Source organism: Moschus berezovskii, chromosome 6 (genome assembly GCF_049115385.1).
Source record: "Moschus berezovskii isolate FMDL1 chromosome 6, NW_MosBer_1.0, whole genome shotgun sequence".
NCBI classification, from domain to species: Eukaryota; Metazoa; Chordata; class Mammalia; order Artiodactyla; family Moschidae; genus Moschus; species Moschus berezovskii.
In genome coordinates, this window is record NC_142465.1 from 122,228,116 (window position 1) to 122,248,171 (window position 20,056).

At 60.5% G+C, this 20,056-nt stretch overlaps 1 protein-coding gene across 3 annotated transcripts in view; it reads left to right on the top strand.

The window, feature by feature from the left end:
- The window catches only part of TAFA5 (TAFA chemokine like family member 5), a 167,835-nt gene extending 156,999 nt beyond the window's left edge, over positions 1–10,836 (top strand). For 2 of the 3 annotated variants that reach the window (XM_088837579.1, XM_088837580.1), the window contains exon 4: positions 1,414–7,564. In XM_088837579.1, coding sequence (XP_088693705.1) covers positions 1,414–1,461 — 48 coding nt within the window. In that variant the 3' untranslated portion in view covers positions 1,462–7,564. Of the gene's footprint in view, positions 1–1,413; positions 7,565–8,791 lie in introns of those variants that run through there. The other variant, XM_088837581.1, reaches the window with a different exon arrangement.
- Positions 10,837–20,056: the final 9,220 nt, after the last annotated feature.

Genomic DNA, 20,056 nt, shown 5'->3' on the forward strand with positions numbered 1-20,056 from the left:
GTAACCAAAGGAGTAGGAAATGTTAATGTTTTCCGGTAAAAGTCCCAGATGTTTTAACTGGCATGTTCTTGAAAGTGTTCTGTACACAGGTGTCTCTTCCCCAAAATTGGAAAATGCAGTAAATTACCCTGTTCATTTTAGGAGCTGGTGAAACCCTGATGCCAGAAGGGTCCCCAGAGTTAAAGTTCGCAGAGAGTCCTTTTGTTCAGTAGAGAGTTTTGAGTCTGTGATGTGGGCTGGGTGCCCTGCCAAGCACTGAGCTCCTTTAGCCAATGCCCGGGGCCTCTGGGACTTAGCATTGTTTCCAGAGTGCACGTGCTTCTCGGGGGATCCCTGCCTCTGGTGTGAGTAGTGATTGGGTGATTTTATGCTAGCACTGGCATAAAATGACAGCAGACTGATTTCTGCAGGCCTTTAAAAGAACCCAAGGCAGTCCACCACACAGCAGATTTATATGAGATGCAAATACACTTTAATATTTCAGAATCAGGTAGGACAACAAGATCTGTCAGGAGATCAACTATAACACGTGTTCTAATTCAGAAGATGCGGAAAAAGACAGCAGTCAAACCCTATATTTATTCCTCAGAAAAAACATCACAGGAGCAATGTTTGCAGCCCTCCAGGCTAACCTGGAGGAGAAGGTGGGCCCTCCCAGAACCTGGTGTCCCCCTGGAGCCAGGGCTGACGTTGCACTGCAGGTGGGCTCCACCCTGGCCCTACTGGGCCGAGGGCCAGCGGCTGTCATGAGGCTGGCCTACAGTCCCCCAGGACTGGTTACTTTTTGGAAGTTCTGGCAAATGCACTCACAAAACTATTTGATATGAGAAAATGCAATCACTATTACCTACAGAAAGTAAACAGGTACTCCTAAACTCTAGAGGATCACCTGAATGTCTTGAAAATGAATTAAAGAATTTGTTAAATTAGACTAACTAGGAACACGGAAGTTCCTCTACTCGTGTTCAACTGAAAACTGTCATAGACAGGAACAAGCTCTGGTCCAGATCAGAGGTCAGCTGACTACCACCTGCTGGTCAAATCCGGCCCCCTACCTGTTTTTGTAAATAAAATTTTATTGGCACACAGCCTGGCTTATTCATCTATATATCATCTAAGGATGGTTTTGCACTGCAATGGCAAAGCTGAGTCTTTGCAGAGAGACCTTATAACCTGCAAAGTTGAAAATATACACTAACCGGCTCCTGGTATCATGAGTTTGCCAACCCCAGACTAGATTAATAAAGGCTCATCAGCCCTGAGGGCTGGGGCACAGAGTCAGCAGCCGCTTAAACGTGGGTCATTTAGGAGCTGAAAACAGGAGGTGAAGTGGTAGCTTGAAGGAAGAAACATGCCCACTGGCTTGTGGAGGAGAGACTGGAAAAACGCCTATGTGTTCTCATCTCCAAGCAGCTGTGTGTAGGAAGCATGCGGGTTTCATCACAGTTAACAAGGAAATGAAGGCGAGGAGACCTCCACTAGCCGCAGGGGCAAACATAAGTTACCGGGAGCAACGCTCGTAAGAGAAAACACCGAGAAGGATCATGGCCGAGTCTCACCGTGGGAGCCTTGCAGAGACTCGCAGAGATGAACAGAGATGTCACACACTGGGATAAGGTAGGGATTGTCTAAATATTATGACGTGGTCTGTCCTTTCAAACTTGATGTTTAGGTTTAATGCAATTTCAATCAAATCTCCGATGAGATTTTTCTGGAACATTACAGAATGATTTCACGTCTCATGTCGGGTGGGACTCAGCCACAGTGTGGAGCACGGCTCTGGGACATGCCCCAGTGTCTGCCTCCCGCTGGGGAGGGACACGGGGGTGAAAAAGCTTTGTGAGCGGATCAGCGCTGGGCAGTGTGGTCACAGCCTGGTTCTGCCACTCACCCACCTCGTGCGTCCGTAGAGGACCATGCTCCGTGAAGTTCCCAGGATCCCGTTACCACCCACGGAGATGTTCACTCTTCTGATGCTCTTTCTGATCCGAGGACCAGACCACGTGGCCAACACGAACCCAGATGCTGGTGCCCGCGGACAGGGGAGCCAGGGGGAAGGGGCGGCCCACAACAGCAGATGCTGAGAACACCTGCTTTATATTTGGGGGAAATTCAAGTGGGATCCTTACCTCACCCCTCATTCCAAATTAAATTTCCTCCGGATTACAGACTAAAATAAGACCCCGGAAACCATGAGATGGCTGGAGACGCGTCCAGGTGGGCCTTTGAGTTCAGGAGGAAGAAGGATGCAGAAACGGTCCAGAAGCCTGAGCACAATCAGTGACCAGCAGAGATGATGGCAGACATCCCCCGACGCTGTTCTGAGCACGTGCCCAGGGGCCCCGTCCAGGCGGATGGTCACCGTGGGCTGTTGTCACCCCATTTTACAGCTGAGGCCTCTGCAGGTCACCCAGCCGACACTAGGCCATCCTCAGGGACAGCCCCGGTACCCCAAGCTTCTGAAAGTCAAGCTCCCCTCCATGAGAACCGAGGCCAATGGAAGGTGGACATGGGGGCCTGCCCAGCGGCAGCTGGTTCCAGCCCGGGAGCGGGCAGCAGGCAGACGGGGAGGATCGCAGCTCGGGGCAGAGACTTCCTAAAGCGTGAAATGTGGATGGAACGTGTGACGAGAGGTTCTCCACCAGGGGTCACAGCGCAGACGGGCGCAGCTCCCCAGGGCTCCCAGGCTGGGTCCAATCTCCTTTAGCTTCGCTCTGAAGCCTCACAAAGGATGCTGGGAGGCGTGTGAATTTGCGGGTCTTCCTGGAAAGTGCTGGGCGGTGCGTCATCCAGAGAGTCAGGGGTGCAGGTGTCAGCGCCTTTGGACAGCGGTCTGGCAGCTGCTAAGAAAGTTAGAGACATCTTCCCCGTGACGCAGGACCCCTCCCCTGGGGGTCCCCGGGTGGAGTGGGGCTGGGGTCACTGCTGACGGGTGTGTTCTGGGGAATCTTGGCAAGTGTTGCAGGTTGACCGTGGCGATGGCTGCCCGGCTCTGGACGGACCAAACCGCGGACTTGACCCCGTCAAAGGGCACCTGGGCTGTGAGCTGTCCCTCGGTGAAGCTCCTTTCAACAGATGAACGTGGATGGATATTTGAGCCCGAAAGGGTTTGGCCAGATCCTCAACCTGCTCCCCAGGCTCCTCTGACTGACAGCCGCCTGGCGGGGCCGCCGCATCCTCTGCTGACACGTGTCCCCGTGAGGACGCGGCCCGGGTCCAGCAGTGCCTCCCAACCCGCTGAAAGCAGATGCGGCAGGCAGAGCAGGGTCAGGGTTCCCCCCTGAGCTCCCTGGGCACGTGGGGCCCCGCACACTGCAGACGGCCAGGCATCAGGGAGACTGCCTGACGCCCCTTGGAGGACCCCCCCGCCATGCCCTGTCTTCTCTGGCGTCTCTGGGACCTCAGGACAGTGGGGCGGCCGCAAGCGATGGTTGGCCCAATGCGTCGTCCTCTGATGCCGGCTGGGCTTTCATTGCTGGCATTGGCAGAGCCAGCGGGGAGGTGGGGCAGAAGGGACTTCAGAGTCTGCCTCTGAGGCCAGTGCTGTCAGACCCTCTTCGGAAAAGCCAGGCCAGCCCTTCCGGGGGCAGCTGAGTGGGTGGGGAGGTCAAGGACCTCCCAGTGCGGAGATGGAGGAGGCCCATCTCAGCCTGGGGGCCCCGTCCAGGGGGGCACACCTGCAGGAGCTGGGCAGAAGCTGAGCAGGATGTTGCCGGGGTCCCGGCCTCCCTCGGGCGGAGCGGAGGTCTCTCTCTGCCGCCTCCCTCAGCCAGGCCTCAGGGAGACCTGGCACTCACCGCCTCCTGGGAGACGGGGCTGCAGGCCCGGTGCAGGGAGAGAGGCCGCAGTGGCCCCAGGGGCCCCTCGTGTGTTATAAGCGCTGGCTCTTGCGTCTTCTCTGTCTCCTTGTTCCACTGGGACGCCCACGCCAGCACTCAGCCCGTCGTGGCGTTTCACACACACACACACACACACACACACACGTCACTCGTCCCCTGAGGGCCGGCTCCACTGTGACCAGCGCAGCATCCTCACCCTGGTGAGCGGGTGCTGAATCAGCTCCTCTCCTCCAACGCACAGGTTCTGCTTTGCTGGGGGAAGGCCACTGAGTACCCAGACAAGGGGACTGTCCAGTTCACTCAGATTCCCTCCTCGGCCTGGGTGCCGGCCGCCCTCCCGCCCTTCTGCCCTTTGCTGGTTCTTGACCAGCCTGGCCAGAGGTGGGGCCTGCCTGCCCCCGCCCTGCACAGCCAGCGGCTCAGGGTGATTGAGGCCACGAAGTGGATTTGTTAGGCAGAGACCCCAGGACGGGAGACCTGCAGCTGCCGGCGCTAAGCCCAGGAGGGCAGGCGTGGTCGCCTGAGTCCTTGCCAGGGGCCGAGGTGTGAGGGTAGCCAGAGAGGGGGCCCCGAGGTCAGACCCGGCTTCTCCCCGTCGGCTGAGGCCCAGACCCGTGCCCGGGGGTGCTGTGGGGTTGTGATGTGCAGAGTGGCGGTCTACATCCCTGACGCGGGGGTTGGCCGCCCCGCACTGCATCGTAAGCGCGAGAGGCTGTGCCTTGAGGCAGCAGGGCAGGGACTGAGCTGCCTGCCCCCGCTTCCCTGCCCCCGCCGGCTGCCTCCCCTCCCTGGCTTCTCTCATCAGGGCCACTGTGGAGGCCTGGCCCTTCAGAACCGGCTCAGGGAGGGCCGACAAGACCCCCGCAGCCTGCGGCCTCCAGGACGGATTCCCAGGCACGGGCCATGCCTGCTGTGTGTCATCAGGGGTGTCCCTGCTGGTCTGGGGCAGTTCGTGTGGGCTTTGGGGGCTGTGGATTCCAGGACACGAAGCCCTTCACTCCCTGCCCACTCAGGGACCCTAAATATCAGGAGGCGGCATGGCTGTCACCTTCCTGGTGTCCAGCAGCCCCTGAGGGAGGCAGAGGTGGGTGCAGGTGGACGGGGGACAGACAGCCGTGGGGGCAGCCGCGGTGACCAGTAGCTGCGATGGGGGCAGCCAGACTGGGCCCCCAAGGGGCGGGCAAGGAGGGGGCCCCGCCATCTCATGCCAGGCATCCTCGGGCCACGTGCTGCCCTGGCCTTTGTCTACAGCCCCACCGTTTGCAGTGTCCCGTCTCCGCCCTGTCTGCCCCAGGCACCAGCCACCACTGTGAGTTTTCACCAGCCACCACTGTGAGTTTTCACTGTGGGTCTCCAGGTGGCCGCCTCCCTCACGCCCGGCAGAGCGGGCCACGTCTGTGCGTCTGCTCCCCTCTGGGAATGAGCGTGTCCTCCCTCCTCGGGCGTCTGGGGCCTCCCGGGCTCAGGGCTCAGTTAACAACACTCCTCGCGTGTGCAGTCAGGAAACGGTCCCAGAGCCGCAGTGACGCGGCTGGCTGGGTGTGGACGGGACGATGCTCAGCCTCTCCAGAAGCTTCTCCCCAGGCTTTTCTTTCTCCGTGGTAACAGCCGTCACGGTCAAGCCCTCTCACGCAGGCCACCATCATCTCATGGCCCCGTGGTTTCCGTGTCTCTGCTGTTTTCAGGACCTTTTGCTCAGGGCGTTCAATCCAAAACCTCAAGCTTCCTGAACAGAAGACTCATCCAGATCCGGAAGGCAGTGGGAACTTTCAGAGGAACCAAGAACACGGCTCCGTGGACTCCTGGAGCTGGAAAGTGTCCCTGTGTTTTGTGAACAAAGCTTTATAGTCTCAAACACTGAGAAAAACCAACTCATTACCCCAGAACACGAGCTTCCCCGGCTGGTGGGAGAAACTCCACTGGAAGGGAACCTGAGTGGGTCCCCAGTGCCAGCTCAGACCAACCCCAAGGTGCATAGATGCGGAGGGGACCCCAGGCTGGACGCTCCCCTCTGAGACAGAGACATGGCTGCCCGAGCTCCTGGCAGAATGGAGCCCACGGTCCCGCCAAGCCTGGGGTCCCAGTTGCTAACTCCGCTTGCCCCTGAGCAGATGCAAGGCGGGGGCCCTGGGGCTGAGACCCCCAACTCAGGTCTGCCTCCCTTCTCGTTTGTCATCCCCAGAGCTCAGACTGTGGTCCCCAGGTGTGGGGGCAGCCTTCCAGGAGATCCCGGGGTCCCTGGGGGTTCTGGCCTACTGTCTCGAGAGGCCTGTCCCCAGGGAAGGATGCTGGAAACCAGAGGACCCGCTTTCCAGCAGAGCAGGCTCCCGCTGCCCACAGGGGCCAGCCGAGCACCGTGAGGACCAGCGCAGGGCCCTGAGCGGGGACCCCGAGACGGGCCTCAGCTGTGAAATCCCTCACCCGGAAATGTGTCTCTGCGGCCAGAAGAGCCCTGTCAGCCCCGCCACAGCCAGTCCGCAGGCTCCTGACCACCTTCCCGGGCTGCAGGCCCGACTCCCAGGCCTCTCTCCCGGTCACTGGGCCTCGGGGACCAGCTGGCAGTCCCCACCCGTGGGCGCTGCTGGGTGGGCCGGGCCTTTTGTCCCCAACGAGCAGAGCCTCTGAGGACATCGGGCTGCCCGTCCATTCCTGATGGTCAGGCCGAGGCCAGGGCAGCTGAGCCCAAGGTCTGACCACAAAGGCCGCAGACCCGTGAGCCCCCGCCTGGCCGGTCTGGCTGCAGCCCCCGCTGTCCGGTGGTTCTGGGTCTGCCCCTCTCCCGCTCCCAGCCTGGACCTGGCCACAGAAGGAAGGGGACTCTCCGGACTTGGGAGGAAGCTGAACGGGCCACCGTGTCCCTCTGTCCTGGCTTCCGTCTCCAGGCTGGGCCCGTGTCGGGGGGACTGTCCAGAGCAGACAGGGGCCTGGTGTCCTTCCTGCCCCACCCACCTGCCCGCCCAGGGTCAGGAAAGGCCAGAGGCCAGGGGGTGTTGGGGAAAGTGGGGCCTCCTAAGGATGGGGGACCCCTTGGGACACGCCCTAGGACAGTGTGCAGTGACTAAGGCGCTTTAAGCCATGAGGGCGTCCCTAATGGACTCCCAGCCCTGCGTCCCTCCCAGAAAAGAAAACCTGGATGTCTGCGACACAGCACAGACGAGAGCCTCAGGTGCGAGCTGGGCGGCAGGCCCACGCGGCACGTGCCGGGGTCTGCCCGCGATGAAACACGCGTCCCTGTTCAGGTCGGGAAGAAACGCAGAGCCCGGCCAGACAAACTGACACACAGGCACGTGGCTGGGACCCTGCTGCGTCCTCAACCAAACCCTGCCTCTTTTTGGTGGAATTACGGGCCGTGGGAGCCTCTGCTGTCTGAGCTCGCAGACGTGAGAAGCAGCCCCCCAGGCGGAGCTCAGAGGGGACGCTGAGACGGCCCGGCCCCTGCCCGTCTGTCCTGGGGTTGACGCGTGAGCATGGACGTGGCCAGGGGTCGCCGACCCCCCGGACAGGCTGCCAGCCTGCGTCGGACGACGCGAGCATTCACGCCGAGCGCCAACCTCGTCGTCACTGTAACGCAGAGTGTGTGAGCCGTTACAGAGTACAGACGAAATGCAGTCATGTTATCAAAATATTTATCTTCGGGTGCGGAAACGTGGGTTGACTTTTATTTTCTTTTTATGCTCCAGTGTTTTCCCATTTATCCACGAATAAGAATTTATACAACTTTCTATGTGGACGTGACTGGACCGGTCAGGGAGGCGTGATTGCCCTGGGCTGTGGGTAGCAGAGCAGAGGGTGGGCCTGGACGCTGCCTGTGGGGTCACCACCCCTCCTGGACTCCTGCGTCAAGCACAACACGCATGGGGGCCTCTGTCAAACTCAGGAGAGCTGGGGGAGGGGTGCTCGCTGCGGATTAGGGTCAGGGTCCCGGAGCTGATAGGCAGCTGGTTAGATGGGGAGAAGCATGCAACCAGGACCCTGCCTGGTCTGGACCGTGACCCCAGGACCCTGCGCTGGTCTGGACAGTGAGCCCAGGGTATGTCTCACCCTGGCCATGCTCCCCACCCCCCTCCTAGGCTGGGCCTCAGTCAGCGGAGACAGAGGGGCTCCGAGCCTCTCCCCTGCTGCCAGCCCTCATGCCCATCCCCCTCTCTAGCAGCGCGTGGAGCTCCCCTCGGGGGCTCCTGTCACTCTGGACACATGCCCACAGCCCTGGGGTCCCACACCAGTTCTGCTTCTGCAGCCCCTGAGAGGCCCCATCCTGCCGAGTGGGTGGGCACCGGCGCAGACATGGACGCTGGGCGGGAGGCTGCAGTGCTGCCCCGGGGAAACCCCCACCCCCGGCCTGTGTCCCCTGTCTCACCCGTGACTCTCCTGCTGCAGAGCAGAAGCTGGGGACCCCTGTCCCCTCACGGTTCTGACCTGGCGTGTTCTGTCATGTCCCTGAGACTTCCCAGTGCTGCCTGGGGCGCTGTGCACCCATCAACCAGCATGCACACCCCAGCTCTGCGTCCTGCCAGGGGCTCTGTGGGGGTGAGGCACCCTTGTTTCCAGCACTCTCCTCTGTGCAATTATGCAGCACCTGCTGTGTACACAGTTAAAGAAACAGGTCAATGCCGCCGAGACCCGAGGAACTGGCCAGCACAGGGCGGAGGACAGGCAGTTCACACCAGCAGCTGAGAGTTCCAACGTGTTCCCTCATCAAGGCCAAGGGTGGGAGGCGGGGCCCCACCTGGAGGAAGAGGGTGTTCCCAGGGATTTCTCCTTGTGACAAGCATAGCTTTCTCTTCCAGTTTGGCTCTGAAAACTAGTTTTTGTCCTCAAGAAGGTTTGCTGGCGTCTTCTGAGCACGTTGTCCAGGTGAGGCCAGCCTTGCGAGGTCCCTGGGCTCCTGCCATTCCCAACGGGGACCCTTGGTGTGTGTGGAGGCTGACAGCTCTCCTCTCTCTGCTTCTCAGGTCTCCTGACAGACACAGCCCCAGAGGGGCCCCAGGAGTGGCCCCAGCTCCCTGAAGCGTCCACAGTTCGGCCGCGGTCCTTGGCCCGTCGTGGACGCCAGCCTCCCTCTGCCATCCGCCCGCGCTCCGTGTCTCTAGCCTGTCAAGGACAGCCTGCTTCCTCGGCCACCCGCGCTGAGTCTGTCCGGCCTCCCCCAGGACTCGGGCGGGGGACCCACCGTGGGGCCGCGTCGCTGGGCACCTCTGGAGCCTGGTCTGGCCGCCCTCCCAGCGTGGACTCGGAGGAGGAGGAGGACGAGGAGGAGGACGAGGCTGCAGCCCCGCCAGCCCGAGAGCGGAGGACAGCGCCAGCTCCCAGGAGGACTGAGTCTCGGGCGCAGTCGTGGCCTCTCCTCGAGCCCCAGACTGTCCGAAGCGCTTTTATTTTCTTATTCTTTCAGTATATTCAATAGACCAAAGAGCAAAATCTATTTTCACGTGGACTCGCCCTCTCCATCCGAGTCCCTGGGTTCAACGGCGGGTACACGGGGGCAGAGACGTGCCCGGGCAGCCCCTGCCCCACGAACACTGCGGGCCCCGCCCCCGCCCCGCGCAGCCGGAGGACGCGGCCAGAGGACACGGCCAGAGGACACGTGGCCCGTGATGTCCCCATGCAGACCCCGCGGGCGCGCCAGCCGGGGACCGCAGCCCGCCACGCGCACCTGCTCCTCTGTACTTGGGTGGACCTTCTCCTACTAAAATCATTTTTTGTTTTAACCAGTTCGACGCGCCTCTCGCCGCCCCATTCAGATAGTGGGACAATCCAGGATCCGCAAGAGCATGTTGGGTCTCCCATGACTGCTGTCTCATCCGACCGCCCTTTAGCTCCAGAAAGCAAATTAAAGAAAGCGAAAGTAACACTTGTTTGAAAGAGATCATTAAATGTATTTTGCAAAGCCGAAAGTTATATATTTAACAGTTTTTGTATGTTGTATATTTGTAGAAAATCCTATTTAACAATTCATGTGGTAGCCCCAGCCGGCCCTGAGAGGCAGGCCAGGACAGGGGTCTCCCAAAGGGTCTGGGGTGGGTGTTGGGGACCTGTACCCCCAGACATAGGGGCATCCAGTGTGCGGAGGGGGCAGGACTCGGGGGCAGTGAGCTGCGTGCCAGGTCCGGGTGGCACAGGAGGGCTGGTGGCCTTTCCCTTGGTTTGGGTTGGATGGCCCGCCCCCTGGGCCTCTGTCCTGCGAACGTCCGATCCTCGGATCATACCTGTTCGCTCCAATGTTGTTTCCTGTTTTCTTACCCCTCTCACAGTCACAGATCTGGAGGGCAGTTGGCAGCCGACCTCATCTTCCCAATCGGATGCCCCCTGTGACCCCAGTCTTCATGCCAGAAGGCGGAGAGGGTGGGGGACGGGTCTCGCCTCCAGCGAGGCGGGGTCGCCAGGCCCCACGGATAAGGGACAGTTCCATTGACCTTCCCCCGGCCGCCATGTGCCAGGCCCCTTTATCTTCCTGAGTTTCAGCTGAAGTATACTACCTAAGAGTCCAATTAACAGGAGTGTTATGCTAGGCCTATGCTACTAAAAAAAGAGTTATAAAAAAACTATATAGAAGTCGTTCCAGCCACCCATAGACTAAAGATAGGAGAGAAACTCCATTTATTTAAGACCCATTCCAATGTCCATGAGTATTTAGTTACCTTTGGTCACCACAGATTCACGGGCACGTGTATCCTGGGGTGAAAGAGATGGCTGGGGGTTGCGTTTCTCATCACAGAGGAGGTGGCCGCGGGGTGCTGGCCCCCCAGGCTGGCCTCAGGCTCCTCAGCCCGTGGTCACTCCAGGAGTGGGGAGGGAGGCCTGGGGAGGGTCCCCGGCCCAGCGCACCTCTGCCCTGCCTGCCAGCGTCCCCACCACCTCCCCCCTTGCCTGTTTCTTTCGACAGTCGGTGTAGACACCTTCTGAGGCAGAGACCAGGAGTTTGATATGTTGCAGCATTTCCCCCCTTGTTTTACAGTATTCAATTTTGTGTTGATTCAGCTAAATTATGAAAATAAAGAGAAACTCCTTTGATAAGCATGGCTTTTGTTCGCTGGCCGCGGTGTCCTGGGAGGGGCTTTCGCCGGCGTGGCTGGCAGAGACAGAGCTCAGGGCACAAGTGCTGACAGGGCCTCCTTCCCGGAAGGCGGGCCCTGTGACCATGTGCATGTGAGAACCCTCCAGGCGTTTCTGGACTCCACGGAGGCTCCCTGACGCCCAGCCCCAAGCAGGCGAGCAGCGCCTGACCGGTAGCTACTGCTTCATCCCCAGCCAAGCCCGTGGGAAGGCTGACAGCCACCTACCTTCACCCCCCACCGGGGTCTGTGAACCCAGCTCTGCTCATGCCCCCAGGCCCAGCTGCAGAACCCTGCTCGGGGCTCCAGAAGGAGACCCTTGTCTGAAGGCCCCCCTTTCCAGTGGGAAATCCACTCGGATCTCCAAACAGCAGACTTCGGCATGTTCCGAATTGGGGCAGGCTGTGACCATCAGCTTGCAACTGCTCTTGATAAAATTTCTACTCTTGGACCTGCAGCCTGGCGGGCGGGCCGTGGGCATCTCGAGGTCTGTGCTAGATTTAAGAAGGCTTCATTGGCCTTTGGAGCCACTCCAGGGAGTGAAGGAGACCCCGCCCTCCCGCACAGAGCCAGGCTCATCCCAGAAGGGAGGAAGAGGGACAGAATGCAGGCCTAGCTGCCACCGCATGGCTTCCCAGGAGTGCCCTACACTGTCGGGCGGCCTGGGCGGCCATGACAGATAGGACCTTCCGGGGACTACACCACAGGAAGCAGCTGGGGAACTCGGGATCAGAGTCCAAGAGGGCAGGGTAGTGTGACCGGGGGGACCAGCCTTCGCCTCCTCCCTCTTTGCACAGGGAGAAATGTGCTGGAAGGGGACAGGGGCTGTGCCTGCCAGAGGAAAGAGAAGAGCTTCGTAATCGCCAGGGTTCCTGAAAGCAGACCCTGATCTCCAGGCGGAGCCCAGTGTGCTTGTCTGGATGGGCGCGGTGGCGCTGCAGTGACAACCGACTTCTCTGAGGCCAACCTTCCCATCAGCAGGGCCCTCCCCTCCCGCCACAAGCCAGGGTGCCTGGCGAGGGCGTCTCCGTGATGTGGGGACACTCAGGCATCCAGAACCCACTGCAAAGCCCTCCCACGTGGAAGCAAGGTCTGCCAGTCTCCTCGGCCCCCGCCTCGCCTCCCCGGGTCTGGCCACGCCCCTCTTCCCGGCCACGCCCCCTCTGCCCTGGTCTCCCACCCCACCCCACCCCCTGCTCTGCCCCAGCCACGCCTCCCCGGGTCTGGCCATGCCCCCTCTGCCCTGTCCACTCCAGGTTGGGCCAAGTCTGGCTCTTCCTTAAGAACTCTGCATCTGTCGTCTTCTGACTTGAGCTCCTGGCCTCAGTTTCCTGACCAAATGCGACGGGCCTCCCTGCTGCCCACCTGCAGGGTGCGGAAAGAACGTGAGGTCCACCTCCCCATGTGGGGGACGGTCACAGACTCCCCCAACGGTGCCCGGTCCCAGCCGGGCTGTGGCCTGAGGCTGGGTGGGCGTGGACTCTGTCCCCAGGAGGGGAAGGACTGCTCTCCAGCCCCTGCAGGACAGCCTTGCTGGAGGGCTGTGCTCCCCAGGGACACGACCCTGGGCTGCGAGGGGCAGGAGTCTGGGAGTGGGCCCTGTCCCGGCTGCCTGCACAGCCCGGATGCGCCTGCGCTCTGGGCCTCGGCTTTCCCATTGGTGGAATAAAGGGAGTTGGGCCAAGCTCACTGGGTTCCTGGAGAGCAAGGAGAAGGAGCACGCGAATCACCTGGCGCCCAGCGGCCTGAGAGAACAGGAGGGCGAACCTGTCGGCCTGCAGCTCCGCCTCCTGGAAGGAGTGAAGCAGGCTGCGGGTGATGAGAGTCCTGGGGGCACCTGCCTGCAGGGGCAGGTGAGGTTCCGAGTCAGGGGCAGGGCAGGGCTTCTTAAGCCGATCCCACTGTGACTCTCTACAGCCTCAGGCACGCCCTCCGGGGTCGGTTCCTGGACCAGCCAACCAGAACCACTGCACATGCCTGTGTAGGGAGTGAGTGTGTGCACGTGTGTGTGTGTACACGCACCTGTTTTCATGGTCACCCTCGTGTGCTGAGCACTTCCTAGGTCAGGGGTCCAAGTCACGCACCATCACCCAGGGAGGCTGTCGCCCACCAGAGTGTGCTTCTGTTGAAACCCCCTGTGGAGGTGAGGCTCAGGATGTTCCCGGAGTGCTGGGCTCAGCAGGAAGAGTGGGAGCCGCCTCTCGTCCTGCCGGTCTTAGCTGACAGTGGGTCCGGTGTCCCCAGCAGAACCTGTGACGGCGCCCAAGTGCCACTGGGAGGATCCACTTCAGGGCTCAGGAGGCTCCGAGTGGCTGGGTCAGCCCAGCCCAGGGAGAGGCAACACCAGCGTGCAGAACGGGCTCCTGGTGGAGATGGGGGGGCGGTGGGTACTCGGGGAGGGGCTAGAGAAGGCAGGCAGGGGTGGGAGGGGCTAGAGAAGGCAGGCAGGGGTGGGAGGGGCTAGAGAAGGCAGGCAGGGGTGGGAGGGGCTAGAGAAGGCAGGCAGGGGTGGGAGGGGCTAGAGAAGGCAGGCAGGGGTGGGAGGGGCTAGAGAAGGCAGGCAGGGGTGGGAGGGGCTAGAGAAGGCAGGCAGGGGTGGGAGGGGCTAGAGAAGGCAGGCAGGGGTGGGAGGAAGTGGGCTCAGGGGCCCCAGGCGGGGGCAAGGAGAAGGGCTAAAATGGGTGTCCGGGCCTCTCAGCGAAGCTCCAGGACCTCAGGACGGCAGCCTGCCCTCCCAGGACACGCCCCCATGTTTGCCACCAGCACACTTCGCCCCGCACCGGGACCTGCTGGCCGCCTCCCACTAAGATGCCCCCATTCCACGGGGGTTGCTCACACCCTGTGTCCTGTCCCCGGGGCCCTGTCATGTGGGCAGGGGACCCGGCAGCTCCCAGACCAGGAACCGCGTGCGGACCTTCACAGGTGCAGCCCTGCATCCCCAGCTCCACTGGCCGGGTCAAAGCTCACAGCCCTGGTCTGTTTTAGACGTCCCTCTGTCCTGTCTCTCAGCCACCCTCCAGACCCCCAAGGCAGGGCCTGACCACCCAACGCACGGGCCGTCACCCCTCCACTCTTCCCAGCCCGGGCATCGGGCATCCCTCCTGAAGGTGGGGCGGGCTCCCTGCTCGCACTGCCCGGGAGGACCCGCGTGCCCCCTTCTGACTGGCCAGCTGGTCTCCTGGTCATGCGTCTTCTCCGGTCAATCGTTGGCTTCCTCAGGGGACACACTGAATCTTACACCATCTTTGATTTCTTCTTCTGCACCCAGGGTCACGGCATCGCTTTAAAATAATAACTACATTTATTTTCTGCTTTTATAGATGTCACCTCATTTATTCCTTCCGCCAGCACAGCAGGGAGGAAACCTGCCTCCTTCCTGGAGGGGGTGCAGGGGCCCCTGCTGCTGGGGCAGCACCCAGTGGATGCACCTGTGATGTCGCTGGCCCTTCATCCCTGGGGGCCCCTTGCCAGGAGAAGGCTTTATTCCAGGGCAAGAGGAACCTAGAAGTTGGCCATCCAGGCCCACTGCACCGTCCGGTCCCGTGGTAAAGATGGGGGGTGAGCCTGGGGGGTGAGCCTGGGAGGTGAGAGAGGAGCCCAGCCGCAGAGGTGTGCCCGCCTCACAGCACCTGAGTCAGCCCCGCGGAGGGCGCGCTAGGGAAAGTCACTTTCCCCTGGTGGCTCAGATGGTAAAGAATCTGCCTGCAACGCAGAGACCCAGATTCGATCCCTGGGTCGGGAAGATGCCCCGGAGAAGGGAATGGCAACCACTCCAGGATTCTTGTCTGGGAAATCCGTGGACAGAGGAGCCTGGTGGGCTACAGTCCATGGGGTCGCGAGGAGTCGGACACGAGTGAGCAATGAACGCGTTCACTCTGAGGCGTGTGGAAACAGTCGGGAAGATTCCTCTGAGGACCTCTGCAACAGGGGAGGTCAGCTTCCGCTCCCAGCAGAGCGGACGGATGGCTGGGGATTTACGGCCAAGAAACAGAGTGGACAGGAGGCCAGGACTGGACACAGTGGGGCTGGGGGTTCCTGTCAGCGAAGGTGGGTGCCCCTAGGCTGACGCGGCAGGACTCTGGCTAAGACGGGCCTGCTGAGGTTGCACGTGGGACCCCGACGCCAGGCTGGCTGAGCGCCAGAGCTGGTCAAGGGGAGTGTTTTGGTCGTGAGACTCTCTGAGCGTGGAGAGGGTGCCTCCCACACAAACCACCACAGAGCGGCCCTCCCATTTGAGCCTGGCCTCACTTGCAGGAAGACAGACGAGGAAGGAAACGCTCCTGTTGCCAGGGAGACGCCGGGACACCTGCTGAGCCCGTGGTCACCACTGGGCCCCCAACACTCGTGGGAGAGCGGGGAGGAGGGTCGCCCCGAGGCACCTTCCAGGTGACGCTGGGTCTGACACTGGCCGGGCCCTGGCAGGGCCAGCCCTTAGGCAGAGGTTGGCTGCAAACCCCGAAGCAAAGCCCGCCCCGAGTGATGGGTGACCCAGTGGGAACATCCAGGCCCAGTCCCAAATGTCAAGGACGTCCCAGCTGCCCCTGCCACCCCGGGCCCCATCGCTGAGGGCTCCCGGGACTTTCTGAGGGACGAGGCCTCACCAAGCCAGAGAGATGGATGGCCTGCACTCCCTTCTGAGCGACACAGATCAGCCCAGCCCACGTGGGGTCCGTGGCCCCGTGCCCAGCCCCATCTCCTCCCAGAAACACCACGTTGTGTGTGGGTCAGCTAATGCACTAGGGACCACAGCCCACCGTGGGACCATCTGACTGGCTCAGGGGGGTGGGGCCACACTGGGCGGGGCCGAAAGCCCATGCCCGGGGAGCTCCCGGGATACGGAAGGGGGCCCTGCCCCCTGTGCAGCCTGGCTGGGGAGGGAGGAGGCCAGAGGACCTCGGGCTGAGCACTCAGGAGCATGAACACAGCCAAGTCCCGGAATCCACATGGTCCAGGAATGGCTCGGATCCACTGTGTGTCTGGGGAGGCCACTGTCCCTACAGGAGCATCCGTGCCGCTCAGGGGCCCAGGTCTGCACCCCTCCCTGAGCAGGTGCCCGGGACCCCCCGGATGCCCCCACAGCCTCAGGGCCCATGAACAGTGCCCAGGACCCCCCAAATGCCCCCACTGCCTCGGGCTCATGAACGCAAGGACAAGAGCAGTCCCAGGCGACCCGGGGGCAGAGGGCAGATCCGTCGATGAGCGCAGGTCCTGGCAGAAGGAGTGTCTCCACGCAGGCCACCAGCTCTGTGGAGCCGCCACCTCCTCCCGCTCTCACAGGGCTGTGGTCAGCTCCCAGGGCCGAGCGCCCATCAGTAACTGCGGATATGACACAGCCGCTAATGAAATCGATTTGGTCAAGTTATCAATTTAATGCCTAAAACGGAACCGATCTCATCCCCAAGGCTGGAGGCTGGCTGTCATAAGTCACCCAGAGAGAATGAGCTTCTGACTTGCAAATAATTAAACTTACTTTTCTGCTTGGGGTTCATAAACTTCCCCTTAATTATGACTACGAGAGCCCCTCAGTCATCTGGGGGGTGAGCTGCGGCCTGAGGCGGCTCATCCGTTTGGGGAAATAGTCTGTCATGGGCACGGGGGGTGCATCCTGGCGGGGGTCAGCCAGGTAGACACTCAGGCTCCTCCGTGTGGGGCTCCCCCAGACCCTCTCCGTCCTGCTTCATCCCCTTATGTGCAGACACCCTTTTCACAAGCAGACAAGAAACATCAGCTACAGGAATGACAGCAAGCACCCTGACTGCCCCCCAAAGACCACATGGCCACTGGGATCCAAGCTCCTGGACTTTGTTCTCATCCAAGGAATTTCTGAACAGTCTCCTCCATCCAGAAAAAATAGCCTTTGCTGTGATCAGGTGACTTGGCTTCTGTGTTCCATAGTCAAGGTGAAGTCAGGGTCAAGGCTTGTGGGGGGGGCGTTCAGGCCCCTGGGGGATCGCCCTCTCTCCAGCCCCCAGGGTGCAGCCCTCAGCCCCAGCAACCCCAGGAGCACAGGCTCAGGGGAGGCGGGCGTGCACTCTTCGTCCAGGAGGGGCCGCAGTCTCCTGCAGGGCAGAGCTGAGTGCGGAGGGGGCGAGGGGCTGAGCGGAACTCCCTAGGGGGCAGCAGGACCGCTCCTCCCATGCTGGTCAGTGCTGTCCCGGAGGCCCCTCCAGTGAGGCTCCAGGGCCATACCTGCCTGAGGGAGTGCAATAAAAATGCGAATATTCCACAGCGGTGGGTGAGGGTTGTGCTCAGATGCTAAATTGGGGTGTCTGTTAATGGGATCCTCCTTTCCCAGATGGTCAAAGAAATTTCTGTTTTCCCAGTTAGCTTTCCAGGCACTCTTTGATACCAGGATGTGTCTGTGTGTGTGTGTGTGTCTGTGTGTGTGTGAATGTCTGTGTGTGTGTGCCCATGTGTGTGAATGTGTCTCTGTGTGTGTGTGCATGTGTTTGTGTGAATGTCTCTGTGTGTGCACACACACATATGTCCGTGGGAGTGTCCACGGTGTGTGTCAGAGCCCAGATGTCTGTGTCTGGCCCCAGCTGATATCCCCAGGAGGAGGGTCCTGGCTCAGGGAAACACAGTGTCCTCAGGGACAGGAGGGTGCTCCTGGCCTGGCACAGTGTGGGGCAGGGTCAAGCCCAGAGTCCTTCTGCAGGGACACCCCTCTACTCGGCCACACGGCCTATCCAGAGAAGTCCCCCAGACACGAGCCCCACAGTCCAGCAGGCACAGGGGAGGGGCGCCCGGGGGCCCAGAAACATCTGACAGCAGCGTCCGCCCCTGAGCACGGGCGCAGCATCTGGTGTGGGCTCCAGATGAACTGTGGTTTTCCAAAAAATGGAGAAAAATTGTGTTAAAGGGGAAGATGCTGTAGGGAACAGGCGTACGGGAACCAAGGGCTGTGGCCACGGCTCCCAGCCCCCAGCTCACCCAGGTGCCTCTTGGGCAAGTCCAGCCCTCCCCGGCTCCTGGCTCCCAGGTGAGAACCTCTCCCACACTCACTCACCTGTGCTTTCACTGCAGCCCACCCAGCACGGGACAAGCCCAGGGGTGGGGGGCAGCAGGGAGCAGAGCAGATGCAGTGCTGGGTCCAGGCTCTGCCGCAGGGTGAGGGGAGGGGAGGGAAGACGACCCCGCAGCAGAGGGGTAAATGTCGCCTCCATCAGGCCACGGGGATGTGGGAAGCACACTGCTGGATGCGGGGCTCAGGGCCCATCACAGTTTCAGTAGTCCTGAGCTGGTTGGGATGAAGGCTTGAGCCAGAATAGCCTTCTGTTAGGACGGGGGAACTGGAGGCTTGGAGCTCAGCTCCACCCTCCTTTCCACTCGTGCTTTGAGAGTCGGGTCTGGACCTGCCCTCTGCTCCCTGAGGCTCACTCAGGCACCACACCCAGCATCATCTCTACCCTCTGCACATGCCCGCAGACCCGGCCCTGGGTGATGCCCTGTCCTACGGCAGCATCCCAGGGGTGACATGATGTGGCCTCTCCTGGCACCAGCCCTGGTCGGCGCCCCTCCCCTGCAGGGCACAGGCAGGACACATGCTGGACAGTCCACGGCCACACCCACAGGGTCACCACCATGCGCTGCAGACGCCCAGCGCCCTTGGCAGAAAAAAGACGCCTATTCAAAGCATCATCTCCTGGGCCCTGTTCAAACATTCCCTCTTCCATAAAGGGAATGCCAACCTGCCTGCACGAGGAATTCAAAGAGGAGACCACCCTCCCAGGCCTCGAGAGAAGGGCCCCAGCAGGTCTCTGGCCAGAACCTTGGAGGTTCAGGAAAGAACAAGGACCAGGGAGGTGGGGTGCTGGTTACTGGAGAATGGTAAGGTTGGCAACTCTTTCCAAGAAACAGCTACAAAACCTGAATCCAGTTCTCCAGCACAACACTCTCAAGGCACTGAATAGAGGCAGGAACAAACGGGGAAGAGCTTACTTTTGGAAGATTGCTGTTGATCAGGTAAAGACTGCAACCTCATGGCTTTCTTCCTGGGGCCACGCCCGACCCCAGCTGTGGTGGTGAAAACGCACAGCCTCGGAGGGCAACGCAGCAGGTGACAGCGGAGCGGCAGGCAGCAGGAAGGCTGAAGAAAGAGCACGTTTGTGAGCTGGGAACACAGATGGGTCCAGATCTAGGACTGGGGATCCAGTTTGCCCGCGTTCCTGGCTGATCACTAAGCGACAGGGGACCGTGGGGCAGAAACTGGAGACAAAGGCCTGTGATGACGTATGGGAAGGCCACGTCTTTGATAAGGACACTCCCCGACCTGTGAGAGGAGATGCTCCAGCTTGAGGCAATCAGAAGGAGGAACCCAGGGTGACCAAGGAAGACAGAAGCCGGAGACCCAGAAAGCGGGCCGAGCCCCCAAACCTCGGTGGACTCCGCCCGAGTCCTCAGCTGCGCACTAGAGCACGCAGGTGTGAGGCACACACAGCGTCAGGATTTAAAGTGAGCGGAGCTGGAAACCAAAGAACACAAGGCACACCCAGAAAACAAGAGCGCGGAGCAGGAGCATCAGCTGCTCCTCACTTCAGGGAAGACAGATTTCACAGTCTGAGTGAAGCCAAAATAATTGCCAAGTGGAGCACAAAGCAACAACCCTCAAAAAATAACAGATGTTTCAGAGTGCCCACAACATCCTACTTTGAGCTTTCCACCAAAATTTATCAGATGCGCAACGAAGCAGGAATGTGTGATTGTACTCAGGAAAGAAGTTTACACATAGACATCATCTCAGAACCAGCCTACTGCTGGATTTATCAGAGGCTTCCAAGAGCTCTTACGAAGATGTTCAAATAATTAAAGGACAATGTGGCATCAGGGCGCTTTCCCTGTGGCTCAGCTGGTAAAGAACCTGCCTGCCAATGCAGCAGAGGCAAGAGACAAGGGTTCGATCCCTGGTTGGGAAGATCCCCTGGAGGAGGAAATGACAACCCACTCCAGCGTTCTTGCCTGGAAAAATCTCATGGACAAAGGAGCCTGGGGTCTCAAAGAGTTGGACGTGACTGAGCGTGCACACCCTGCCGTGCCATGTGCTTTCTAAGAGCAGAGAGGCAGAGAAGGTCCACAAAGAAAGCTACAACAACATAAATGGTAGCTCTGGGGCTGACAAGTACAATATTAGGAAATAAATTGAAAAATTGACCAGATGGGCTCAAT